Source organism: Macrobrachium nipponense, chromosome 27, assembly GCF_015104395.2.
Source record: "Macrobrachium nipponense isolate FS-2020 chromosome 27, ASM1510439v2, whole genome shotgun sequence".
Classification (NCBI taxonomy): domain Eukaryota; kingdom Metazoa; phylum Arthropoda; class Malacostraca; order Decapoda; family Palaemonidae; genus Macrobrachium; species Macrobrachium nipponense.
In genome coordinates this window covers 73,027,767-73,049,812 of record NC_087216.1, presented here as the reverse complement: position 1 = coordinate 73,049,812, position 22,046 = coordinate 73,027,767, and the positions used below count along the sequence as shown (strand labels likewise).

The 22,046-nt window shown below is 35.7% G+C and overlaps 2 protein-coding genes across 3 annotated transcripts in view; one reads left to right on the top strand and one right to left on the bottom strand.

Annotated features, from left to right (window-relative positions):
• Nucleotides 1-9,985, bottom strand: part of LOC135201090 (probable G-protein coupled receptor B0563.6) — a 31,906-nt gene extending 21,921 nt beyond the window's left edge. Inside the window, exons 1-2 of the mRNA XM_064229979.1 lie at nucleotides 9,642-9,985; nucleotides 6,905-8,521 (exon numbers count right to left, since the gene is read on the bottom strand). Of these exons, the coding sequence (XP_064086049.1) occupies nucleotides 6,905-7,002 (98 nt within the window). The 5' untranslated portion in view covers nucleotides 7,003-8,521; nucleotides 9,642-9,985. The remainder of the gene's footprint in view (nucleotides 1-6,904; nucleotides 8,522-9,641) is intronic.
• A 5,119-nt stretch (nucleotides 9,986-15,104) lies between these two features.
• The window catches only part of LOC135201089 (TWiK family of potassium channels protein 18-like), a 61,006-nt gene continuing 54,064 nt past the window's right edge, over nucleotides 15,105-22,046 (top strand). For both annotated transcript variants that reach the window (XR_010311449.1, XM_064229978.1), the window contains exon 1: nucleotides 15,105-15,572. The gene's annotated coding sequence lies outside the window, so the exon portion shown is untranslated. The remainder of the gene's footprint in view (nucleotides 15,573-22,046) is intronic.

Sequence of the window (22,046 nt, the reverse complement as noted above, 5' to 3'; positions counted from 1 at the left end):
GGACGTGCTGCTCATGATCCCACTGTTTAGGCAAATGAAGCTACTCATGCCTTGTGGAAGTTTTCTTCACTGGGTTTCATTTACGATTCAGCAGTCAAAGTATGAGTGAAGCATCGTGCGAGAATGTTAGCAATGTATGTATAGCCGAGTGTTGACGTCCATAACTACACACAGTTTTTATCATCATCCCTCAGTAATTATTCATCACAACAAACGCGACAAAGGCGAGAAAAAAAAATTGCTCAGTCACTCAAACCCAAATTGTTGACAGCTTCTCCTACCACAACCGCCTCACAATAGATGCAAAAATTCCATCATCTCATTTTTTTTTTTAAGTTTCACTTGAAGCGTAAGATTAAGGCCACTTCGACGAGGCTTTTAATTACGCTACGGTTTTCTCTCTCTCTCTCTCTCTCTCTCTCTCTCTGCTGACACTTAGCCGGCAGTAAACACGAATCAAATCACGTCTTCCATGAAATGAGAGGGTGAGGTAATGGCGACTCGGGAGTCGCGTGGCGCCACAAATTAAAAGGTTTTTCCCGCCCTTTTTATCTTTTTTTTTTTTACTTCTACTGACTGGCGTTCGCGCGCGTTTTATCAGTTTTTCTTTGATTGAGGATTGTCTGGATAGAGGATTTTCGCGCCGAACGGATTTGAGAGCATTCAGCCCTGCTGATGCAGAGACTATTATTACGAGGTCTCGATTCGGGGAATAATAATAATGTTTGCCCAGTGATACTTACTTGTTTGGCAGCCTGACCGGATACATACATACATACATACATTACATACATAGAATTCCTGTACGAAAAGGTCCTTTGGGTCAAATCATTACAACAAAACTAATTGACGATTAAATTTATATATATATATATATATATATATATATATATATATATATATATATATATAATGTATATATATATGTACATATGTGTGAGCATATATATATTTATATATATAATATATATATATAATATATATATATATATATATATATATATACATATATATATATATATATATATCTATATATATATATATATTATATGTATATATATATATATATATATATATATATATATATATACATACGTTTATATGAATTTTGAGTAGTCTCTTAGGTGTGCCGCTTAATGGACGTTGTAGGCGCTACATCCTCCCCCCTTCCCCCCCCCCATATGATTATATAAAAGTTGCATTTTGTTTATTCATAGAGATTAGATAATATGAATAATTAGATCTATTTTTTTTTCGGAATATAACATAGAATTCAGGCCGAAGGCCAAGCGCTGGGACCTATGAGGTCAGATGGACGAGAGAGAATACGAACGGAGGTACAGTGAAAAGGAAGGAGACGCTGCAAAGTGCCTTAAATATTGCCTACAGTGCACCGCGTGAGGTGCACTGACAGCATTACGGGAAGTGGAAGGTTACACACAGATATCGACCTGAAACAGAAACGAATCTTTTCGAAAAAATTCCCAACAACGGGATCGATCTCTGGTCTGCGGCGGGGGGAGCAGGGTGATGGGTTGGGGGTTGGGGTTTAGGGGAAGGTTGTCTACACAGAATCAACGCTGCTTGAACAATAAGTCTGCATAAAATAGCAATGTCACGTTGCTAAAACTAATGGAGGCAACTTAAGTCAGTTTTTTTTTTCTTTTTTTTTTTTTAAATCTCTTTGCTACCCACAACCTCATCAATTTGTTATAATAAAAACGAGGGGGCGGGGTGGGGGAGGTAGTTATTTAAATGGGGGGGTGGGGGGATTTTTTATTTTTACACAGCATGACCCGGAAATCCTCTACCACGCTCTCTGAAATTCTTTCAGAACTCAATCCCTTCTTCCGTGTTCCCTGAATTATATGATTCTTTTTAGCTTTCTGTAAAGGATGGCTATTTGTCTACCAGTCAGCACTTTTTCTATCCGCCCCCAGATCTTAAAAACGGCTGAAGCCTGAGGGCTGAAAATTGGTAAATTGATCATCCATCCTCCAGTCATCAAACATAGCAAATTGCAGCCCTCTAGCCACAGTAGTTTTTTTTTTTTAATTTTACTTAAGGTTAAAGTTAACCCTAATCGTACATCTGGCACCATCTTAAAAACTGCAGCCCTCTAGCCTCAGTCGTTTTTATTTTATTTAAGAGTAAATCTAACCATGATCGCACGGCTGGCACTGCTATAGGTGCCAACAACACAGGCCATCACCGGGGCAGTGACTGACAGCCCTCTCTAGCCTCAGTTATTTTATTTTATCTAAGGGTAAATTTAACCATGCTCGTGCGTCGGGCACCGCTATAGGTGCCATAAACACACGCCATCACTGGACAGCGGCTGAGAGGTTCATGGACCGTGGATGAGTGTTTTATGGGCCGTGGCTAAGTTTCATACAGCATTATAGTACGCTGTACAGAAAACTCTATTGATTTTTTATTTTTTTTAATTAAAAGATAAAATAATTGTAAAAAATGCCACTGTTACAAAGTCAAGCTTGTTTTTCCCCTTTCAAAAAAAAAAAAAAAAAAAAAAAAACTAAGATCTTTTGTTATTCAAGAAATTCTCTTTCTGAAAAGAAAATAGATAACAAAACTGGAATCATAAGAGAGAAAAGGACCAATCAGTGTCTCTTGGACCCTTTCACAATTTGTCTGAAAGATACTCATCTTTATCATCTTTATTTTCATCTTTTGATAAGTTGGTTGCTCAAGTCCCTGGGATATCCATCATTATAATATGTAGTGCAATATGTTTTCAAAGGCACAATAAATCTTATTCACAATAGGTTTATTTTATCTTGGTTTTTTTTTTTGTCTCCCACAAAATCGAATGATTCTTCATCAAGTTTCATATTTCCACCATTATCTCAAATAAGGAGCAAAGCCTGATATATATATATATATATATATATATATATATATATATATATATATATATATATATATATATATATACTATATATATCAGTCCCCACAACCTCAATAAGAGCTCACCGATCGAGATGGTCACCTTTCCAACTACTGACCTGGCCCATGGTTCTCTTGTTCGAACGCCAATTCAGATGATGATACCCCACCCGGGGCCCGGAACTTCCATTCCTCTCCCTCCCCCCCCCCCCCCCCAAACTCCTACTTCGAGGTCAATCTTGTACCTGAGGGAAGTGTTAATCCATCAGTCAGATGAAGTAGGAATCTTCTATATAAGTATTCGCCACATCAATCACTAGTGTATTGCACGTCATAAATATACTTGTGTACTTGGAGAGCGAGAGAGGCGATCAACGTACCGTTCTGGTACGCAATTCAGCGTACCGTTATGGTACGTAACTCAACTTGCTCTGTTACGTCATTCAACGTTTAGTACGTGATTAACAGAAGCGTTCTGATACGTAATTCAACGTACTTCTCAGGTACGTGCTTTCAAAATACCGTTCTGTTACGTAGTTCAACGTACCGTTCTTGTAATTTGGTACGTAATTCAAACTAATAGTTCTGGTACGTAATTTAACGCCGTTCTGGCACGTAATTCAGCTTGCCACTCGGGTACATAACTGGATGCAGTTTCGGCACGTAATCCAACGTACCGTTTTGGTACGTAATTCAACGTACTAATCTGGTACGTAATTGAACACAGTTTTGGCAAGTAATCCACCGTAATTTTCTGGTACGTATTTCGACGTACCGTTCTGGTATACATAATTGAACACAGTTTAGGTATGTAATTCAACGTACCGTTATCGGTACGCAATTCAACGTACCGTTCTGGTACGTAATTTTCGTGTACAGCTGGTTTACTATAGCCGATATCAACTTTTATGGAAATTTGTATGGAAGTTTTTATGGAAATATTTTTTTTAATTTTTATGAAAATATTTTAAAGAATTTTTTTGTTTAAATTTTTATGGAATATTTTATGGAAAATTTATATGGTATTTTTTTTTTACATTTTTAGAAATTTTTTATGGAAAACTGTTAAAGAAATGTTTTTTATTTCAATGAAAAAACCGGTTAAAATTGTCTTAATTTCGACTGAAGTAGTCTAAAATAAAATTGTTGAAGACCTCCATCGATAAATTCACTCTCTCTCTCTCTCTCTCTCTGAGTTACAGAGACCCACGGCCGCCCATCGACAAGCATCACGAGAGAATTCAGGAGTGGGAGTGATATATTGTGGGCGCCCTCTGGGGAGGACGCCCGGGATGCCTCCATCGACTTCTCGAAGTTTGTCGTGTATGTATGAATGTATGTATAATATATATACATATGTATAACACACATACATACACACACACATTATATTGTATATATATACCGATGAATCTCGACTCTTAATATGAGAAAGGCAGAAGACATGAAGAATTAGTCTAATCTAGCGTTTAGTCCAAAAGCCAAGCACTGGGGACCTACGAGGTCACTCAGCGCTGCATACATAGGCAATTGAGAGTAGAAAGACGACTTCATTCACCTTCTACGTGTTCCATTTTGTTGTTGACTCGAAGATACAGAGTAAGACGAGAGGGAAACAGGTCGATCCTCTCTCCTAAAAATAACAAGACGCGACATTTGTTTTTTTGTATTTTTTTCTTCTTCTTTTTTTAACCAATCCATTTCAATCTGGGCTTAATCTCGTGTTATTGACGTTGCCTAGAGATCGGAACCTATCTTCCCTCGTCTATAGACACACACACAAACACACAAACACACAAACAAACGCATTTGTTGACGTTCTGTTTTTTCTGAAACCCAGGTTTCGGGGAGATCTGTCAATTCCAAGATGGTGTTATTCGAGGTTCTTAGTATTGTGATACGAAATTATCAGGGTTTGAGGTCATAGTGTTTATCGAGTGAGGTATGGTTAGATAAATTCAGAGCCATTATTCATTTCGTACCATTGCTGTCATTGTTTTTGGTGTTAATGATGCAGAGAGAAACAATATGTTATAGAAATGGTAAGATCTATAAATTAAAAATATAGGTATAAAGATATATACATCATTTTGCATCTATATATACAGATACATATAATGTATATATATATATAATATATATATATATATATTATATATATATATACTAATATATATATATATAAATATATATATATATATATATATAATATATATACATATATATATATATATATAGATAACATATATATATATATATATATATATATATATATATATATATAATATATTATATTTACACACACACACACACGAGTATGTGCCTAGTGATCACAAACATCACCAACAAAGTCTGCAAACGAGGGTAACTTTTACAATCGATTGCAAGGGGGGAGGGAGGGAGGGAGGGGGCTGGGTGGGCTAGGGGGTGCTGAAAGGGGGGCGTTTGAAGGTCAAGACATTCAGGAGGAAGGGGCTAATTGCCCCCATCAGGGAAAATGAAGGACCTGAAGCCTTTTCTTTTAATTAAAAAAACAGACCTTTACGGAGATGTAAAGGATGTTTTTATTTCCTCGTCATTGACTGTATTGTTAATAGACTTTTTTTATATTTTATTTTTTTGAAGGGTGATTGAACTGAGTATCTTTTTAGTGTTGAGTTTTTTAATCATAAAAAATTACTTTAATCGACTTTTTTTTATTTGTTTATATAGTATATGTATAATTTTTTTGCTGGGTGACTTTGAAGGGTTCGACGTATGAATATTATTTTTTTTTTAATGTGGTTATGAATACGTAGGTATATGTCAGCATTAAAACTGTTCATTGCAAAGTATATTGGAGTACTTTCCTTTTATTTCCGTTCTCTATTCACACCCTACAAAGCCCTAAAAATGACAGCCAATAAGAAATCGAACGAAATCCATAAACTTACATAGCAAAAAAAATAATCACAAAAAAATCAAAATTCAAGAAAAAAGTGTCATATATTTCACACAAATAATTTCAATTAATTTTGTATATGAATACATTCATCTGTTGATAAAATAAAGTCTCCCTTAAATCTATAGAAAGTAGTTTAGTGTTGGTATAACAAATGATTTTGAAAAGGAAGATCGCTGAAAATAATTACTATTACAAACAGGAAAATATATATACGATTCATTGATTCATACAAAAAATTTGGTATATCTCTACATTTATCTGGTAATGAAAAATGCCACGAATCTATCGACAAAAGCTTAGCATTATTATTATTATTATTATTATTATTGGCCCCGAAATTCAAGATTCCAAAGATTATTATTATTATTATTATTATTATTATTATTATTATTATTATTATTATTATTATTATTATTATTATTATTATTATTATTCAAAAGATGAAACCTATATGTTTTGAACAAGCCCACCAAAGGGGCCATTAACTTGGAATTCAAACTTCCAAACAATATAATTTTCATTTGGATGAAGTAAGAGTGGGTAAAGATAAACGCAGAAAAAAAGATGTCACTTATCCAAAAAGAAAAATTCAATTAGAAAAATTATTCAATAAATGAAAATGTATCAAGATGCAAGATGAAAATTCTTCGAAGCAGAAAACAGATAGACGGAGGAAAAGTGATGACCAATTAGACTAGCAGAGGTATTTGAAAGCGTCCCTACACTGTTGTTGCATCCTTGACGAAACAACCAGCTGTTATAGAATGCAGGAAGATCGAACAATAAGCTGTTGCTCTTGACAGAAATAGCCCAAGACAAGAAACAAGTGAAGAGTGTCACAGCAGCATTCACGGATGTATACAAAGGGCTGGAAACCTCTACAAAAACACGAAGATACGTACATGCACTTAAACAAAAACTAAGTATGTGTATGAGAGAGAGAGAGAGAGAGAGAGAGAGAGAGAGAGAGAGAGAGAGAGAGAGAGAGAGCTATGCAAAAGCCACTACTAGAACAGGACAAGCAAAAAAACCACACAGCACCCACCCACCCACCTGATCATTTTAGACGATATGTGATACACAGCCATAAATTGCCCAAGGTGGTCAGATGCGGTGCTATGTTCCATGGAGTCATCCTTCCCACAAATCATTTTTTTTTTTTTACTCTCTATCTCTGTCTCTCTTCGACTTCTTCTTCCTCTTCTATCTCACTCCACGCTGCTTGTTAAAAGGGAATTTATCCGCCATTCCTTGCTCCTTGTTAGGGGACTCCAGTGACGCTCTGGGGCTCCAGTGACGCTCTCTCTCTCTACCTCAGGAGGATCCACGATCGCCCGTCTATCGTATTCCTCCTCTCGGGTCCGACTCGCTGGAATGGCTCTACTGCAGGATAGCTCTACCGGAGGATGGCTCTACTGAAGGACAATTCTTCTGGAGGATGGCTCTACTGAAGGATGGCTCTACTGAAGGATGGCTCTAATGGAGGGTGGCTCTACTACAGGATGGCTCTACTGAAGGATGGCTCTACTGGAGGGTGGCTCTACCTGATGGCTCTACTGAAGGATGGCTCTACTGCAGGATAGCTCTACCGGAGGATGGCTCTATTGAAGGACAATTCTACTGGAGGATGGATCTACTGGAGGATGGCTCTACTGAAGGATGGCTCTACTGGAGGGTGGCTCTACTGGAGGGTGGCTCTACCTGATGTCTCTACTGAAGGATGGCCCTATTGGAGGGTGGCTCTACCTGATGGCTCTACTGAAGGATGGCTCTACCTGTTGGCTCTACTACAGGATGGCTCTACTGAAGGATGGCTCTACCTGTTGGCTCTACTACAGGATGGGTCTACTGAAGGATGGCTCTACTGAAGGGTGGCTCTACTGAAGGATGGCTCTACTGGAGGGTGGCTCTATTGAAGGATGGCTCTACCTGATGGCTCTACTGAAGGATGGCTCTAATAGAGGATAGCTCTACTGAAGGATGGCTCTACTGGAGAATGGCTCTACTGAAGGATGGCTCCACTGAAGGATGGCTCTACTATAGGATGGCTCTACTGAAGGATGGCTCTATTGGAGAAGGGCTCTACTGGAGAATGGCTCTACTGAAGGATGGCTCTACTATAGGATGGCTCTACTAGAGGATGGCTCTACTGAAGGATGGCTCTACTGGAGGGTGGCTCTACCTGATGGCTCTACTAGAGGATGGCTCTACTGGAGGATGGCTCACGACATTCCACTAGGCGATAGGAATCATATCATGATCTTATCTTTACTTATTTATTTATTCCTTTTTTTTTGTCTCTTTTCAGTATTTCAGTTAATATAACTTATCATTATCTTCTGCCTCACCGTTAATAATGTTAATTAGATTTCAAGTGATACATATCACCATTTTAGCACTCAGTCAAGATACACTTTTTATCTATTTTCGAGGGAATTGTTTATTTTTCAATTTACTTATTCATTTTGGAAAAAATAAGTTACACCGTTTTTATTTTCAAGGAATAAGACACTTTCATTGATGGCCAAGTATCGTCCCAGAGGTCGGGCTAGAAATGTTTATATCACCGTTAACATTCAATTTACTCCTTGCAATTGGCTTTTTAGGATACAATAAGTCAGGTTCGATTCTAAGATCAACTGTTTCGATCATGAATGTCCTTCTTGCTACCTACGAAAGAAAAAGCATACGGAGGTTCAAGCATATTTTTTTTATAGACACCTAAACGCTTCAAACTGTTATTTTTCAAATAGCTCAACAACACCACGAATGTATTTAGTTTGTACTTGTAAAAAATTCCCCACGAATTTCATTCCACTCCAATGGAATCGCATCCGTCTCTCAGAATCCGTTTCCAGCGAGATTCATTCACGCGCCCGATCGTCTTCGTGGCGCTGAATATCAGCTCCTAATAGTTTCTCTCTGTTGAGTCTACTACCTGTTGCTGATACACACACAGACGCACACAGACACACACACACCTGTTGCATACTGCAACGGGTCACGCTCGGCGATAAGGCGATCAGATCTACCTACAAGGCAAGGTGAATCAGACAGTTAGACATCACAAAGTAATTAAGTATTGTCACCGAGTGGGTATTCTTCACCTGTTGCACACCTGTCCTGATAATTAGGTTCGTTAAGCGATTAGCGTTATAGGATGGGGGTGCTTATAGGTTCGTTTAGAGATTAGCCCAATAGGATCCAAATGGTATAAGTAAATAAGTAAAAGAATGAAAGACTCAGGCTCTTAAGAACGATCAGGCCTAAAACTGGACCTCAGATTTCGACGATCCTAGCAACTGTCACACGCTACACTGTTCGACTTGCAAGTTCGTTGAAATAAACAATAAACTCCTGAGAGGAATAAATGATAAAAAGAAGAATCCTTTAAAAACATAGAACAATAAAATCCGAAAATGAATGAGAGGTATAAATCTGAATAAGTCACGAAATAAGGAGCAAGAAGAGGATAGATGAATGATGCAGGATTCACGTTACTGTGGTTAGAGATCACGTATAGCCTTCTATGCACGTCATCGAGTGGCCCAAAGATATCAACAGGTTGGTGCTTGGCAGCGCCGCCCCCCCCCCCCCCCCACTCTCTCTCCTCTCTCTCTCTCTCTCTCTCTCTCTCTCTCTCTGAAGTGGTCCTTACAAGGAACGATTACTTCTTCAAATAATGGTCTTCTTCGGTATCTGTTGCACTCTGGCCCATCCGACACGTCGGCAAAAATGCCGATTTAAGAAACGGCGGGTTTGGTCAGCGAATGGACGGGTAACCACTTACAATTATTGTCAGTTCGGTGTCTGGATGAGTTGGTTGGAGACACCAGGAAAAACTCAGTATATTCGTACGTCACAATCATGAAAAGTCGTTTGCAGCTAATGGTCGTCGCTTAATGCAAAACACCACAGACTGGTCGCTGACGGCTCGGCGAATGTAAACAGACCTTTTCCAGTTCCGTTAGAGATCTTCAGCGACCATATTCCACGACTGAATGTCTTTCAACAGACACGTCTTACGACAATCTCCGATTCGCTATCCACTATCTGTCACAGTTATCAGACTCAAAATCGACTCGTTAAACCAATTCGACGAGCACTCAAGACGAGGACAGTGTCGTCCCGTCAAGTATCAGCCGCTAACTGCGGTCAGACTTAGTGTGTCCAAGTTACTAACGACCATCAGGCTTCGCGGTCCTTCTGCGCATGCGCCGGTATCGAGAGAGAACTGGAAAATTTCAATCTCTCTCTCTCTCTCTCTCTCTCTCTCTCTCTCTCTCTCTCTCTCTCTCGGTTTTTAGGTAAACTCAGATACATTACGCCCCGCGAAGTCAGTTAATCCAATGCGTAGGAGGTGTTCGAGAGAGAGAGAGAGAGAGAGAGACTTGGATTTTATTTAGGTTATTACTAGAAATGGATTCTAGATACGTACACACACACACACACACACACACACACACACATATATATATATATATATATATATATTATATATATATATATATATATATATATATTTTTTTACAAAATAAAAAAAAAAAAAAATATATACATATGTGTATATGTTTCACGAAAACTTTAAGAGTACCTCATTAGTCTTTTCTGATAAAGCTTGTTGCAAAGTTGCAGAGAGAAGAGAGAGAGAGAGAGAGAGAGAGAGAGAGAGAGAGAGAGAGCCAAAATCTTATCTTCAACAAGTATGTAAACACTGCAATATTTATCTCTCAGTTTCAAGCTATGTTGTGAAATGTCGAATATCATCATCATATATATATATATACTTATATACATATATATATATATATATATAATATATATATATATATATATATATAGTTGATCTGCTCAAAAGTCATGTGTCTCTCTGTGTAAATACAATGTTGCCGACGGGGTGTCATCTAATTTACTGCAGGCCAATATAGTTTGCCACTCGTATTGATTAAACCATTACGCCTTCGACATAAAGAGTTTTAATGTTTTTGCATTGGGTGTGTGTGTGTGTGTGTGTGTGTGTGTGTGTGTTTGTCGCTGTCTCCCTGTGTGCAAGCACATGTCTGCTGAACGTGTTTTGATCTGGTCGGCTTTGATAAGTTAATTGCTCCTATTATTTCTGTTATGTATGATTTCCCGTTCGGCAACTTTTATGTCTAAACAGAGCAATCGTCCTTTGAAGAGAAGCTTTTAGCCACCATTTGTGTATCTATGTTCATTTTCACTCAGATTCCCTCTCGGGTCTCGTTGACACCCACTGCCGTTTAACCCCAGGCGTCTAAGGCTTGTCGACAGGGATTAAATATAGTTTTCTTTTTATTAATTTTTCTCACCTTAGCTGTAGTAGATCTCTTTGAATTATTTTTTTTATTTATATGTATGTTTTAGTTTTTGTCTCTCTACTTTCATTTGCTATTCATCTCCATTTAGCAATTCTTCTTCTGGCCTCTTTTCTCGTGTGGTAAAGCCAACTTATCGCCGGGAAATGGCAAATAATGATGATAATCACAAAACGGAAGTAGCTCTCTAAATCATCCCATGTTTCATTATTTTCTAATTTTTTATTAAATGTGCTGACCCCTTTTCGTAAAACTCGAATGGTAAAACCCACTTATTCCCTGAAATTTGCAATTAATGATGATAATAACAAAATGGAAGAAGCTCTCTAAGTCATCCTATACTTCACTTTTTTATTTTTATTTATTTATTTTTTTAATGTGTTGACCCCTTTCCGTAAAACTCGAAGGATGAGAGATCGTCCCACGATCCTGCCAATCTCGACGAGGCCCCATTCCTGATTCCCGATTCATGAGTACTTTTAAGCTCCCGGGATCCCCTTCCTTCCGGTTCCTGGAATCCTTTGATCTCTCTGCCTCGTTCCTCCTGCTGGGACGGGAATGTGTGTCATCGACTCATCGTTGATCCTCTGAAAGTGGGGGCACATTGGAGGAGGTCATTCTGTATAGATTCAATGGCTCTCAGCTATCCATCCAAGGGGGGGAATTTCACATTTTTTGGGGTTTGTGGAGGGATTATGACCACAAATTAGCGGGCTCAAACTGGCTCTGGGACCACACAAAACGCTGGGCTTTTTCTCTGCTAGCTTGCGTATCTTTGTTATAGTAGATTCAAATCAACCGTACATCTGATGTCAAGGCCAGGAGAGGTGGGACATACGTCCTGCCTATGTGAACTCTCTCTCAAGAGAGACTGAGGAGAGCTTCCAGCCCTGTGATTGGCTTATCAACAGCCAATCAGGAGCGTCGTAAGGGACTGGCTTAGATATCAGATGCACGATTGATGTGAATCTACTATAGTATTTTGTTGCATATTATTTGGAATGCACCTTTTGAGGCAGACAATTCTGGAAAGGGGTTGTTGGGGAATGATATTCACCATCTGCTTACCTGAGCTTTGATTGAACTTGCGTCTTTCGTTTTTTTTTCTGATTATTTCACATTTAAACCTGGAATTTTCTCCGTAATTTCAAAGATGGAACCCGGAAATTTAACAGAAAACTGCAGTCTCTTAACTCTCATACATAAAAGCAAACTTAGACGGTCACAGAATTCTAAGAAACACGAAGAATAGCACATCAAATTGACAATCTTTTGAGGCAAAGTCCAATGACTTGGTTCCTCTTGAGTTACCCCCAAAATAAATCCATCTTCTCTGCAGCGAGAGGTTTCGTTTTCTATGAGCTGTTCTTGGTACGGTAACCAGCATGAGTAGACATCATATCTTTTTCAATCTCGTATCATACTAGTTCAATCTCTTTCTAAACAGATCTATTATAGATGTGTTTAGAAAGAGAGTATATTTAATCCCTAACCTCGTCCAGTGACGTTGTCTAATATCCTGTGGCTAGGCCTATACCATAATATATTTCATATTATTATTATTATTATTATTATTATTATTATTATTATTATTATTATTATTATTATTAGATTGATGAAGAAGAAGAAGATGAGATCAGATATTAGAAAAACGGTTGAATTAACACAAATAAATAAATAAAGGAATAAATAAATAAATAAATAAGAATGTAGGCAAGTTAATAAAGTAAGCAAACTAGAAATAGACAACAGATAAAGTTAGGATTTATATATGGCAAGCATGTAAAATCTCCTCTCAAAAGTAAGAAAAAAAATAAACTTAGAAATTCACAAAGCCAGATAAAAATACATTTTTTTTAAATTAAAAGGAACAGAATGGAATAGACGTGAAGGATAATAATAATAATAATAATAATAATAATAATAATAATAATAATAATAATAATAATAATAATAATTCACGTAAAACTAGTTGTGAAATGGAATGAAACGGAAGGTGAGAAGTATACGTATTTATAAATATACACACACACACAAACATACATTCATACATACATACATACATACATACACATACACATACATATTAATATATATATATTATATATATATATATATATATATATATATATATATATATATATAAACACGTGTTCACCTACAAATCTTACTAGCATTATATATATATATATATATATATATATATATATATATATATATATATATATATATATATATATATATAATATATATTCCTTTTCTTTAATGCGCAAAATATTTCTTAAACTCAAAAAGATGGTGAATTGATTTTTATTGTCATTGGATGCATTTGCAAGAGATTTGAGTTAATATAAATTTCACATTTCAAACAAAAGTTTAAAAAAATTAATTTTATTTGTAAAGTCAAAACTCAAAAATCAAAATGTGAAGATATGAATACATAATGATTATTAATATGAAGTCACTTTTTATTTTAAAAGAAATACATATTATGATACATTTATAATTATGTTCAAACATAATGATAATTTATAGTTTACAAATACATTAATATAAGTGCAAAATATGGAAATCAATATGTATTACCATTATGAATAAAGAGAGAATAAAAAGGAATATTCAGAAAAACCAAGAAAGTGAAAGACCAATATGAATAAACGGAGAATAAGAAAGAATGTTAAGAAAACCAAGAAAGTGAATGACCAATATGAATAAATGGAAAATTAGAAGGAATATTCAGAAAAACAAAGAAAGGGAAAGACCAATATATATAAATGGAGAATAAGAAGGAATGTTAAGAAAAACCAAGAAAGAACGGAAGGAATAAGAATATGCAGAAGATAAAAGTGGGGAAAAGGGAGAAGATGAAGAATAGGTCAGGAACGAAAGAGCTAAGAAGGAATGTAGAGAGTAAAGATATAGAAGACAGAAGACGAGGAAAATGAGAATGTGGGTAGGAAGGTAGAGATAATGGTAAGTAGGGGGAAGGGGGGAGGAGGAGGAGGAGGAGGAGGAAGATGAATAAGGAGTGGATGGGAGGGAACTAAAAGAACAAGAACAAAAAAAAGGGAAAGGATGGGTAGGAGGAGGAGGAGGAAAATAACAAGAAATTGAAACGGAACTTGAAGAAGAAGAAGAAGAAGAGGAAATGAAAGGGAACTAGAATAAGGAAGAAGATAAAAACAAGAAGAAGAAGAAAGGAAACAAGGAGAACGAAAACGGTAATAATAATAATAATAATAATAATAATAAAATAATAATAATAATAATAATAATAATAATAAGGAGGAGGAAAGGAAGAAGAAGAAGAACGAAGAAGAAACAAAAGAAAGAAAGAGGGAACTAGAAGAAGGGAACAACGACAATAATAATAATAATAATAATTAATAATAATAATAATAAAATAATAATAATATAATAGTAAGGTAGAAGAAGAGGAAGAAGAAGAAGAAAGAAGAAGAAGAAGAAAGAAGAAGAAGAAGAGAAGAAGGAAGAAAGGGAACTAGAAGAAGGGAAACGATGATAATACTAACAATAATAATAATAATAATAATAATAATAATAATAATAATAATAAGAGAGGAAATCAGAATAAATAAAAAGATAATAATAATAATAATAATAATAATAATAATAATAATAATAATAATAATAAGAAGAAGAAGAAGAAGAAGAAGAAGAAGAAGAAGACAATGAGAATGGTTAGGTATGGGGGGCGGGGGTTGGGGGTGTGAGTAGTGGGAGAAATAAGGAGGAGGAGGAGGGAGAGGAGGAGGAGGAGGGGGAGGCAGCAGGGGGCTATTTCTGTAGGTGTGGCACCGTCTCTCTCCCTCTCTCTCTTTCTCTCTCTCTCTCTCTCTCTCACTCTCTCTCTCTAGCGAGCCCTCGGGGCATCTGCATCAGTGCCAGTTGCGAGTTATACCCAGACTGCTATACCCTCAGTGGCTCTCTGGGTAGCGTGTGAGACGGAGAGAGAGAGAGAGAGAGAGATAGAGAGAGAGAGGAGAGAGAAATAGTGGAAAGTGCAGTACGTAGAGAAAGTGGGGAAAACAGAGAGAGAGAGAGAGAGAAAGTTAAAAGATAAAGTAAAGGAAAATAAAAAGAAAAATATAAAAGCTTAAATTTGCTGTTATGGAAAAGGTGGAAAAAGTAGGAGGAGAAATGGGAGGAGGAGGAGGAGGAGGAGAAATAGGCGGAGGCAGAAGAAGTAGGAGAATGAAACGTGTGGTAGTGTAAAATAATGGACGACATCTTCCCGCACAAGACGGAGGCTGTAGGGGGCGGCATCGGATTATTATTCGTCCGGACTACTGAGCGCTGCTGCTGCTGTTCTGCTGTGGATGCTGTTCTTCTGTTGCTGTTCCCGTTCCTTCTTCGGTCGTCACGTGAGTAATAATTACTATATTACCTCTCTCTCTCTCTCTCTCTCTCTCTCTCTCTCTCTCTCTCTTCGTATTTCTTGTATTTGTTTCTATTTTACGTTTGGTGATATATAAGTACATGCACACACATATAGTATATACGTATATATATATATATATATACTAAAATATATATATATATATATATATATATATATATATATATATATATATATATATATATATATATATATATATATATATATATATATATATATATATACATATATAGATATATGATACATATCATATATATATATACATCATATTTCTATATATATATATATATATATATATATATATATATATATATATATATATATATATATATTATATATATAAATATATATATATATATATATATATATGTATATTACATCTATTTATATATATCACATATATACATATATATACATACTAAAAAATATACATATATATATACAACTATATATATATATATATATATATATATATATATATATATATTATTCTGTTTTCTTTCATAATTACGAATTCCATTTTCCTCATTTTATACGGATTTCTTCGATCGTGTTATTTTAGTGGGGCGTTTCTCTAAAATCTCGCTAAATCGGTGACCATTGTACCTGCGACGCCAGTACACGAGAAGTTTTTTTTTTTTCTTTTTGGGAAGGGGTGTCGATGGCAATAATAATATGAATAATATTAATAATGAAAAACAAAAGAGTAATGATAATAATAATAATAATAATAATAATAATAATAATAATAATAATAATGGTAATAATCATAATTATAATAATTATAATAATATTAAAAATAATAATATAATAATAAGCAAAAGAGCAATAATAATAATAATAATAATAATAATAATAATAATAATAATAATAATAATAATAATAATAATAATTATGTTAATGAAAAAAAAAATAATATAATAATAAACAAAAGATTAATAACAATGATAATAATAAGAAGAACCAGTAGAAGAAAAAGAAGAAGAAATGGACATAATAATACCAGTAATAAACAAAACCGTATTAATAATATAATAATAATAATAACAATAACAATAATAATGACTCATATAGCTTAAATGTCACAAAGTTTTTATTTTTACCTTTTGTGTTTATTTCCATTACACACATTCAAATGAAACATGCATATCATTATTATTATTATTATTATTATTATTATTATTATTATTATTATTATTATTATCTTTTTTTAGTCTATCACAGTCCTTCAATTCGACTGGGTGGTATTTATAGTGTGGGGTTCCGGGTTGCATCCTGCCTCCTTAAGAGTCCATCACTTTTCTCACTATGTGCGCCGTTTCCAGGAGCACGCTCTTCTGGGTGAGTTCTGGAACTACTTCGGCATCTAGTTTTTCTAGGTTCCTTTCCAGGGATCTTGAGGAGTCCATCACTTTTCTCACTATGTGCGCCGTTTCCAGGAGCACGCTCTTCTGCGTGATTCCTGGAACTACTTCGGCATCTAGTTTTTTCCATGTCCCTTTTCCAGGGATCTCGGGATCGTGCCTCCTAGTGCTCCTATGATTATGGGTACAATTTCCGCTGGCATATCCCATAATCCCTCTTATTTCTATTTTCAGGTCTTGATACTTATCCATTTTTTCCCCTTTCTCTCTCTCAGCTATTTTGTGTCCCATAGAACTGCGACACCAATGGGTGATAATTTCTTCTTGATTCTGATTCATTTTATTATTATTATTATTATTATTATTATTATTATTATTATTATTATTATTATTATTATTATTATTATTATCACTGACGTCGGTTTTAATGCCTATTATAGAGAAGTAAAGTTGTCTTGGTATATAATCGTTCGCCTTGTAATGTCCAAAAAAAAAAGAAAAAATATGGTATTCTTCGTTTATCGGAACCTTCAATCTTTTTTCACTTTCTCTTTATTTTTACTGTTCTTCTTCTTCTTCTTCTTCTTCTTCGTCTTCTTTATTACAGTCCACTTCCGCTCTTTGTGAAATTCGTAGAAGATCAGGAAACTGGTTTGTGTATAGGATTCATTAAATCTAAAACACAGGCTCTTGATTCGAGACCCACAAATACTGGGCCATACTGGGTCATCCTGCGAATTTCCAAAGTTCTTCGTAAGAGGAGGAGCAGCAGTCATCTCTCACCCATCTGTTTTTTTCTGGGAAGTCATAGATCCCAGAATGCAGAAATATGCAAGTACTCAGATATCCCGCCAGTGACCTTTGCAAGTTTCAAGATCCACAAATCCTGGGTCATACTGGGTCATCCTGTGAATTCCTGTGCCCTTAGTAAGAAGGGAAAAGGTGATATTCATCTTCAAAAATCTATTTTATTCTGAGAAGTCCTACTCATGCCCAGAATCAAGTAATGCTCAAATACCCAGGTTTCCTGCTAGTGCCCTTATTAAATACTGGGTCATACTGGGTCATCCTGTGAATTCCTGTGCCCTTAGTAAGGAGAGAAAATAGTTATATTCATCTTCAAATATAGACTTTTGTTCTGGGAAGTCCTACTGATGCCCAGGATCGAGTAATGTTCAAATACCCAGATTTCCTGCCATTGCCCTTAGTAAGCTTTCAAGAACCCCTACATATACTGGGTCATCCTGGGTCATCCTGTGAACTCCCATCGCCCTTTGAAAGAGGGGAAACTCAAAGCTTCACGAATCTGTTTTTCATGCTGGGAAGGCCCTGCCGATGCCCAGAATCGAGAAATATGCAAAATGCCCACATTTCCTGCCGTTTCTCGATCCCTGGCATAGCGAAGAGAAGAGAAGGGAGAAGTCTCCTGCCCTCACGCTTACGATGACGAAACCGTCGAAATAGGTAGCCTACGTAAAGAGACGTTATATGTTTTTAGAGCGGCCTTGCTCTAAAACTGTTGGATAAGTCTGAGATGGTTCGGGTGCCAAGCGCCAGGCAATCCTCCCCACCCCCAAAATCCCACACCTCTAAAAACCACTACCTACCCACCTACCCACCCGCCGGCCCACATCCTCCCCATCCACCCATCCATCCACTATCCACCAGTCCCCCTCATCTCGCCCCCCCTCTCCCTAGCCCCCCCTGAACCCTTCCAGAGTATAGGTGAGATGAACTAAACAGCCCATGCAGGTATGCCGACCGGAGAGAGATAATTCTGATTATAACCGACGATGGGGTTGTAACAACAAACTGCGAGAACTTCATAGCAAACAATGAGCATAGCAATCGAGGGTTATATATATATATATTACTAAAACGACCTCAGTTCAGACTGGATGGTATCTATCGGAGTCTTTTTATTTTTCAAACAGTTACAAGATTTCAAGGACAAACGGTCCTCAAATCTTGTAAAACTTTTTTTTTAATTTTTTTTAACAAAATGACTCCACTAGATACCATCCAGTTTGAATGAGTTCCTTTAATGTAAAAAATATATATATATATATATATATATATATATATATATATATATATATATTTAACAAAAGGATCCCATAAAAACACCAAAATACTATATTTCAGAGACTGCTGTCTCCCTCTTCAGGTAGGCTCCTTCTTAGATGAGGAATTCTGTTGTAACAGAACATTTTTACCTGCCACATATATATATATATATATATATATATATATATATATATATATATATATATATATATATATATATATGTGTGTGTGTGTGTGTGTGTGTGTGTGTGTGAGAGAGAGAGAGAGAGAGTACGTATCTGTGTGTATGTAAGAAGTATGTATACACAAACCTACTCATAACTATTCTTTATCATTCGAGTCAACGAAAAATCATTCCGACCTTCACCTTGAAGGTAATGATTGATCGGTCGGGTGAGGTATATATCTCTCTGGCGTCGCACCGACCTCACAATCCCCTCAGTTGCCATCGGTCACTGTATGGAAGTTGGTGTCGCGAACTTCATGGCCTCGGTCTGATAATAAGTGATGGATGGAGAAGTTTGACAAAAGTTGATATTTTGTATTTTATCATTCTTTTTTCTTGGATTTTTTTTAAAGATTTTATTTTATTTTGGTGTGAAATGGTTGAATGGTTTTCAAGGATTTGTACGGTACTGAGAGACTATGCGCATACCATGATGAAATGCACTATATGGAACCATTCATTCATTGGAACATTTTCAAAATTTTGAAATTTACTTTTTATCATATTTTTTAGATTTCTCAAGGACATATTTGGTGTAAAATGGATCATTAGTTTTTAATGTTTGTATGATATTGAAGGGCTGAAGTTGTGCGCATACCACTATTTGGACCTATTCAGTCAGTGGAACATTTTCAAAAATTTTGAAATTCATTTTTTATAAATTAAAAAAAAATTATAGATTTTTCAAGGGCTTATTCAGTGGAAAATGTTTAATTAGTTTTCAAGGTTTGTATGATACTGAAGGGCTGGAGTTATGCGCACACCATTAGTAAATACACTAGATGGAACCATTCATTCAGTGAAAAAAGTTCAATTTTTTCATTAATTGATTAATTAATTAATTATTTTTTTTACATTTTAACGACTCATGAGTGATACCACACGATGGAGCCATCAATTAATTAATCCAGTTTAAAAATCAATTATCTAGTTTTTTAGTTTCTAGTTTTTTTTAGAGTTTTACTTTTTTAGATTTGGCGTAAAATGGTTGAATGGTTTTCAATTTCATTGCCTTTTAGTTACTTAGAGGCTTGAGTTATGCGCATACCATGAATATTTACACTATATGGAACCGTTGATTCATGTAAAAGAAGCTTTAATACTACACTACTACAAAGCGCATTACAGCGTTTCCTTACTTTTATAATTATGCACCGAAAACATAGGACAGGGCACCCACCTGGTCGGGGTTAACGTTTCATGGACCGCGGCTCGTATTTAGCATTATACAGAGACCACCGAAAGATAGATCTATTTCGGTGGCCTTGGTTATTATACGTACGACTGTAGGGGCTGCACGGAAAACTCGACTGCGCCGAAGAACGCATTCATATCTGCCTAGATCACAAAGGAGATATAGGAAGATGTAGGCGCAGATATTGAAAAAAATAAATAAATAAAAAATAAACGTTTCCAGTATTGTGTATCGAGAATAAAATGAAACCTTCTATAAGTGTTAAAACTTAAATTTAAAATTATTTTAATAACAATATTATTCCTTGGAAGCTTGAATTTCAAGTCAGTGGCCCCTTTGGTGGACTTATTCCGTATGAATAGGGTTCATCTGAATTAATAATAATAATAATAAGAATTATAATAATAATAATAATAATAATAATAATAATAATAATAATAATAATAATAATAATAATAATATAATAATAATATTCTTCGGAAGCTTGAATTTCTAGTCAATGGCCCCTTTGGTGGGCTTGTTCCGTATGAATAGGGTTCATTTTCTGAAAGCTAATAATAATAATATTGGAAGGAGACCCTCTTTCAAAACAAGTAAATAGTTTTCTCTATTTTTCGAATAAAACCAATTATTCGAAAAATAGAGAAAACTATTACAAAGTTAAATGCAGCTGATGCAGCAATATCTCTCAATAATAATAATAATAATAATAATAATAATAATAATAATAATAATAATAATAATAATAATAATAATAATAATAATATGAACATCCTTAGTACAAAAAGACAAGAGTAAGGGAAATATAGCCAGTAACTACAGGCCTATCACCTGCTACCAATAATGTGTTACTAACAGGTATCATAAGTGAAAGGCTATAATAATTACCTAGAGGAGACAAACACCATCCCCCACCAACAGAAAGCTGCAGAAGAAGTGTAGAGGCACAAAAAGACCAGCTCCTGATAGACAAAATGGTAATGAAGAACAGTAGGAGAAGGAAAACCAACCTAAGCATGGCATGGATAGACTATAAGAAAGCCTTCGACATGATACCACACACATGGCTAATAGAATGCCTGAAAATATATGGGGCAGAGAAAAACACCATCAGCTTCCTCAAAAATACAATGCGCAACTGGAATACAATACTTACAAGCTCTGGAATAAGAACTAGCAGAGGTTAATATCAGGAGAGGGATCTTCCAGGGCGACTCACTGTCCCCACTACTCTTCGTAGTAGCCATGATTCCCATGACAAAAGTACTACAGAAAGATGGATGCCGGGTACCAACTCAAGAAAAGAGCAACAGAATCAACCATCTGATGTTCATGGACGACATCAAGCTGTATGGTAAGAGCATCAAGGAAATAGATACCCTAATCCAGACTGTAAGGATTGTATCTGGGGACATCAGGATGGAATTTGGAATAGAAAAATGCGCCTTAGTCAACATACAAAAAGGCAAAGTAACGAGAACTGAAGGGATAAAGATACCAGATGACATCAAACACATGATGGACAGGATACAAGTACCTGGGAATAATGGAAGGAGGGGATATAAAACACCCAAGAGCCAAGAGATG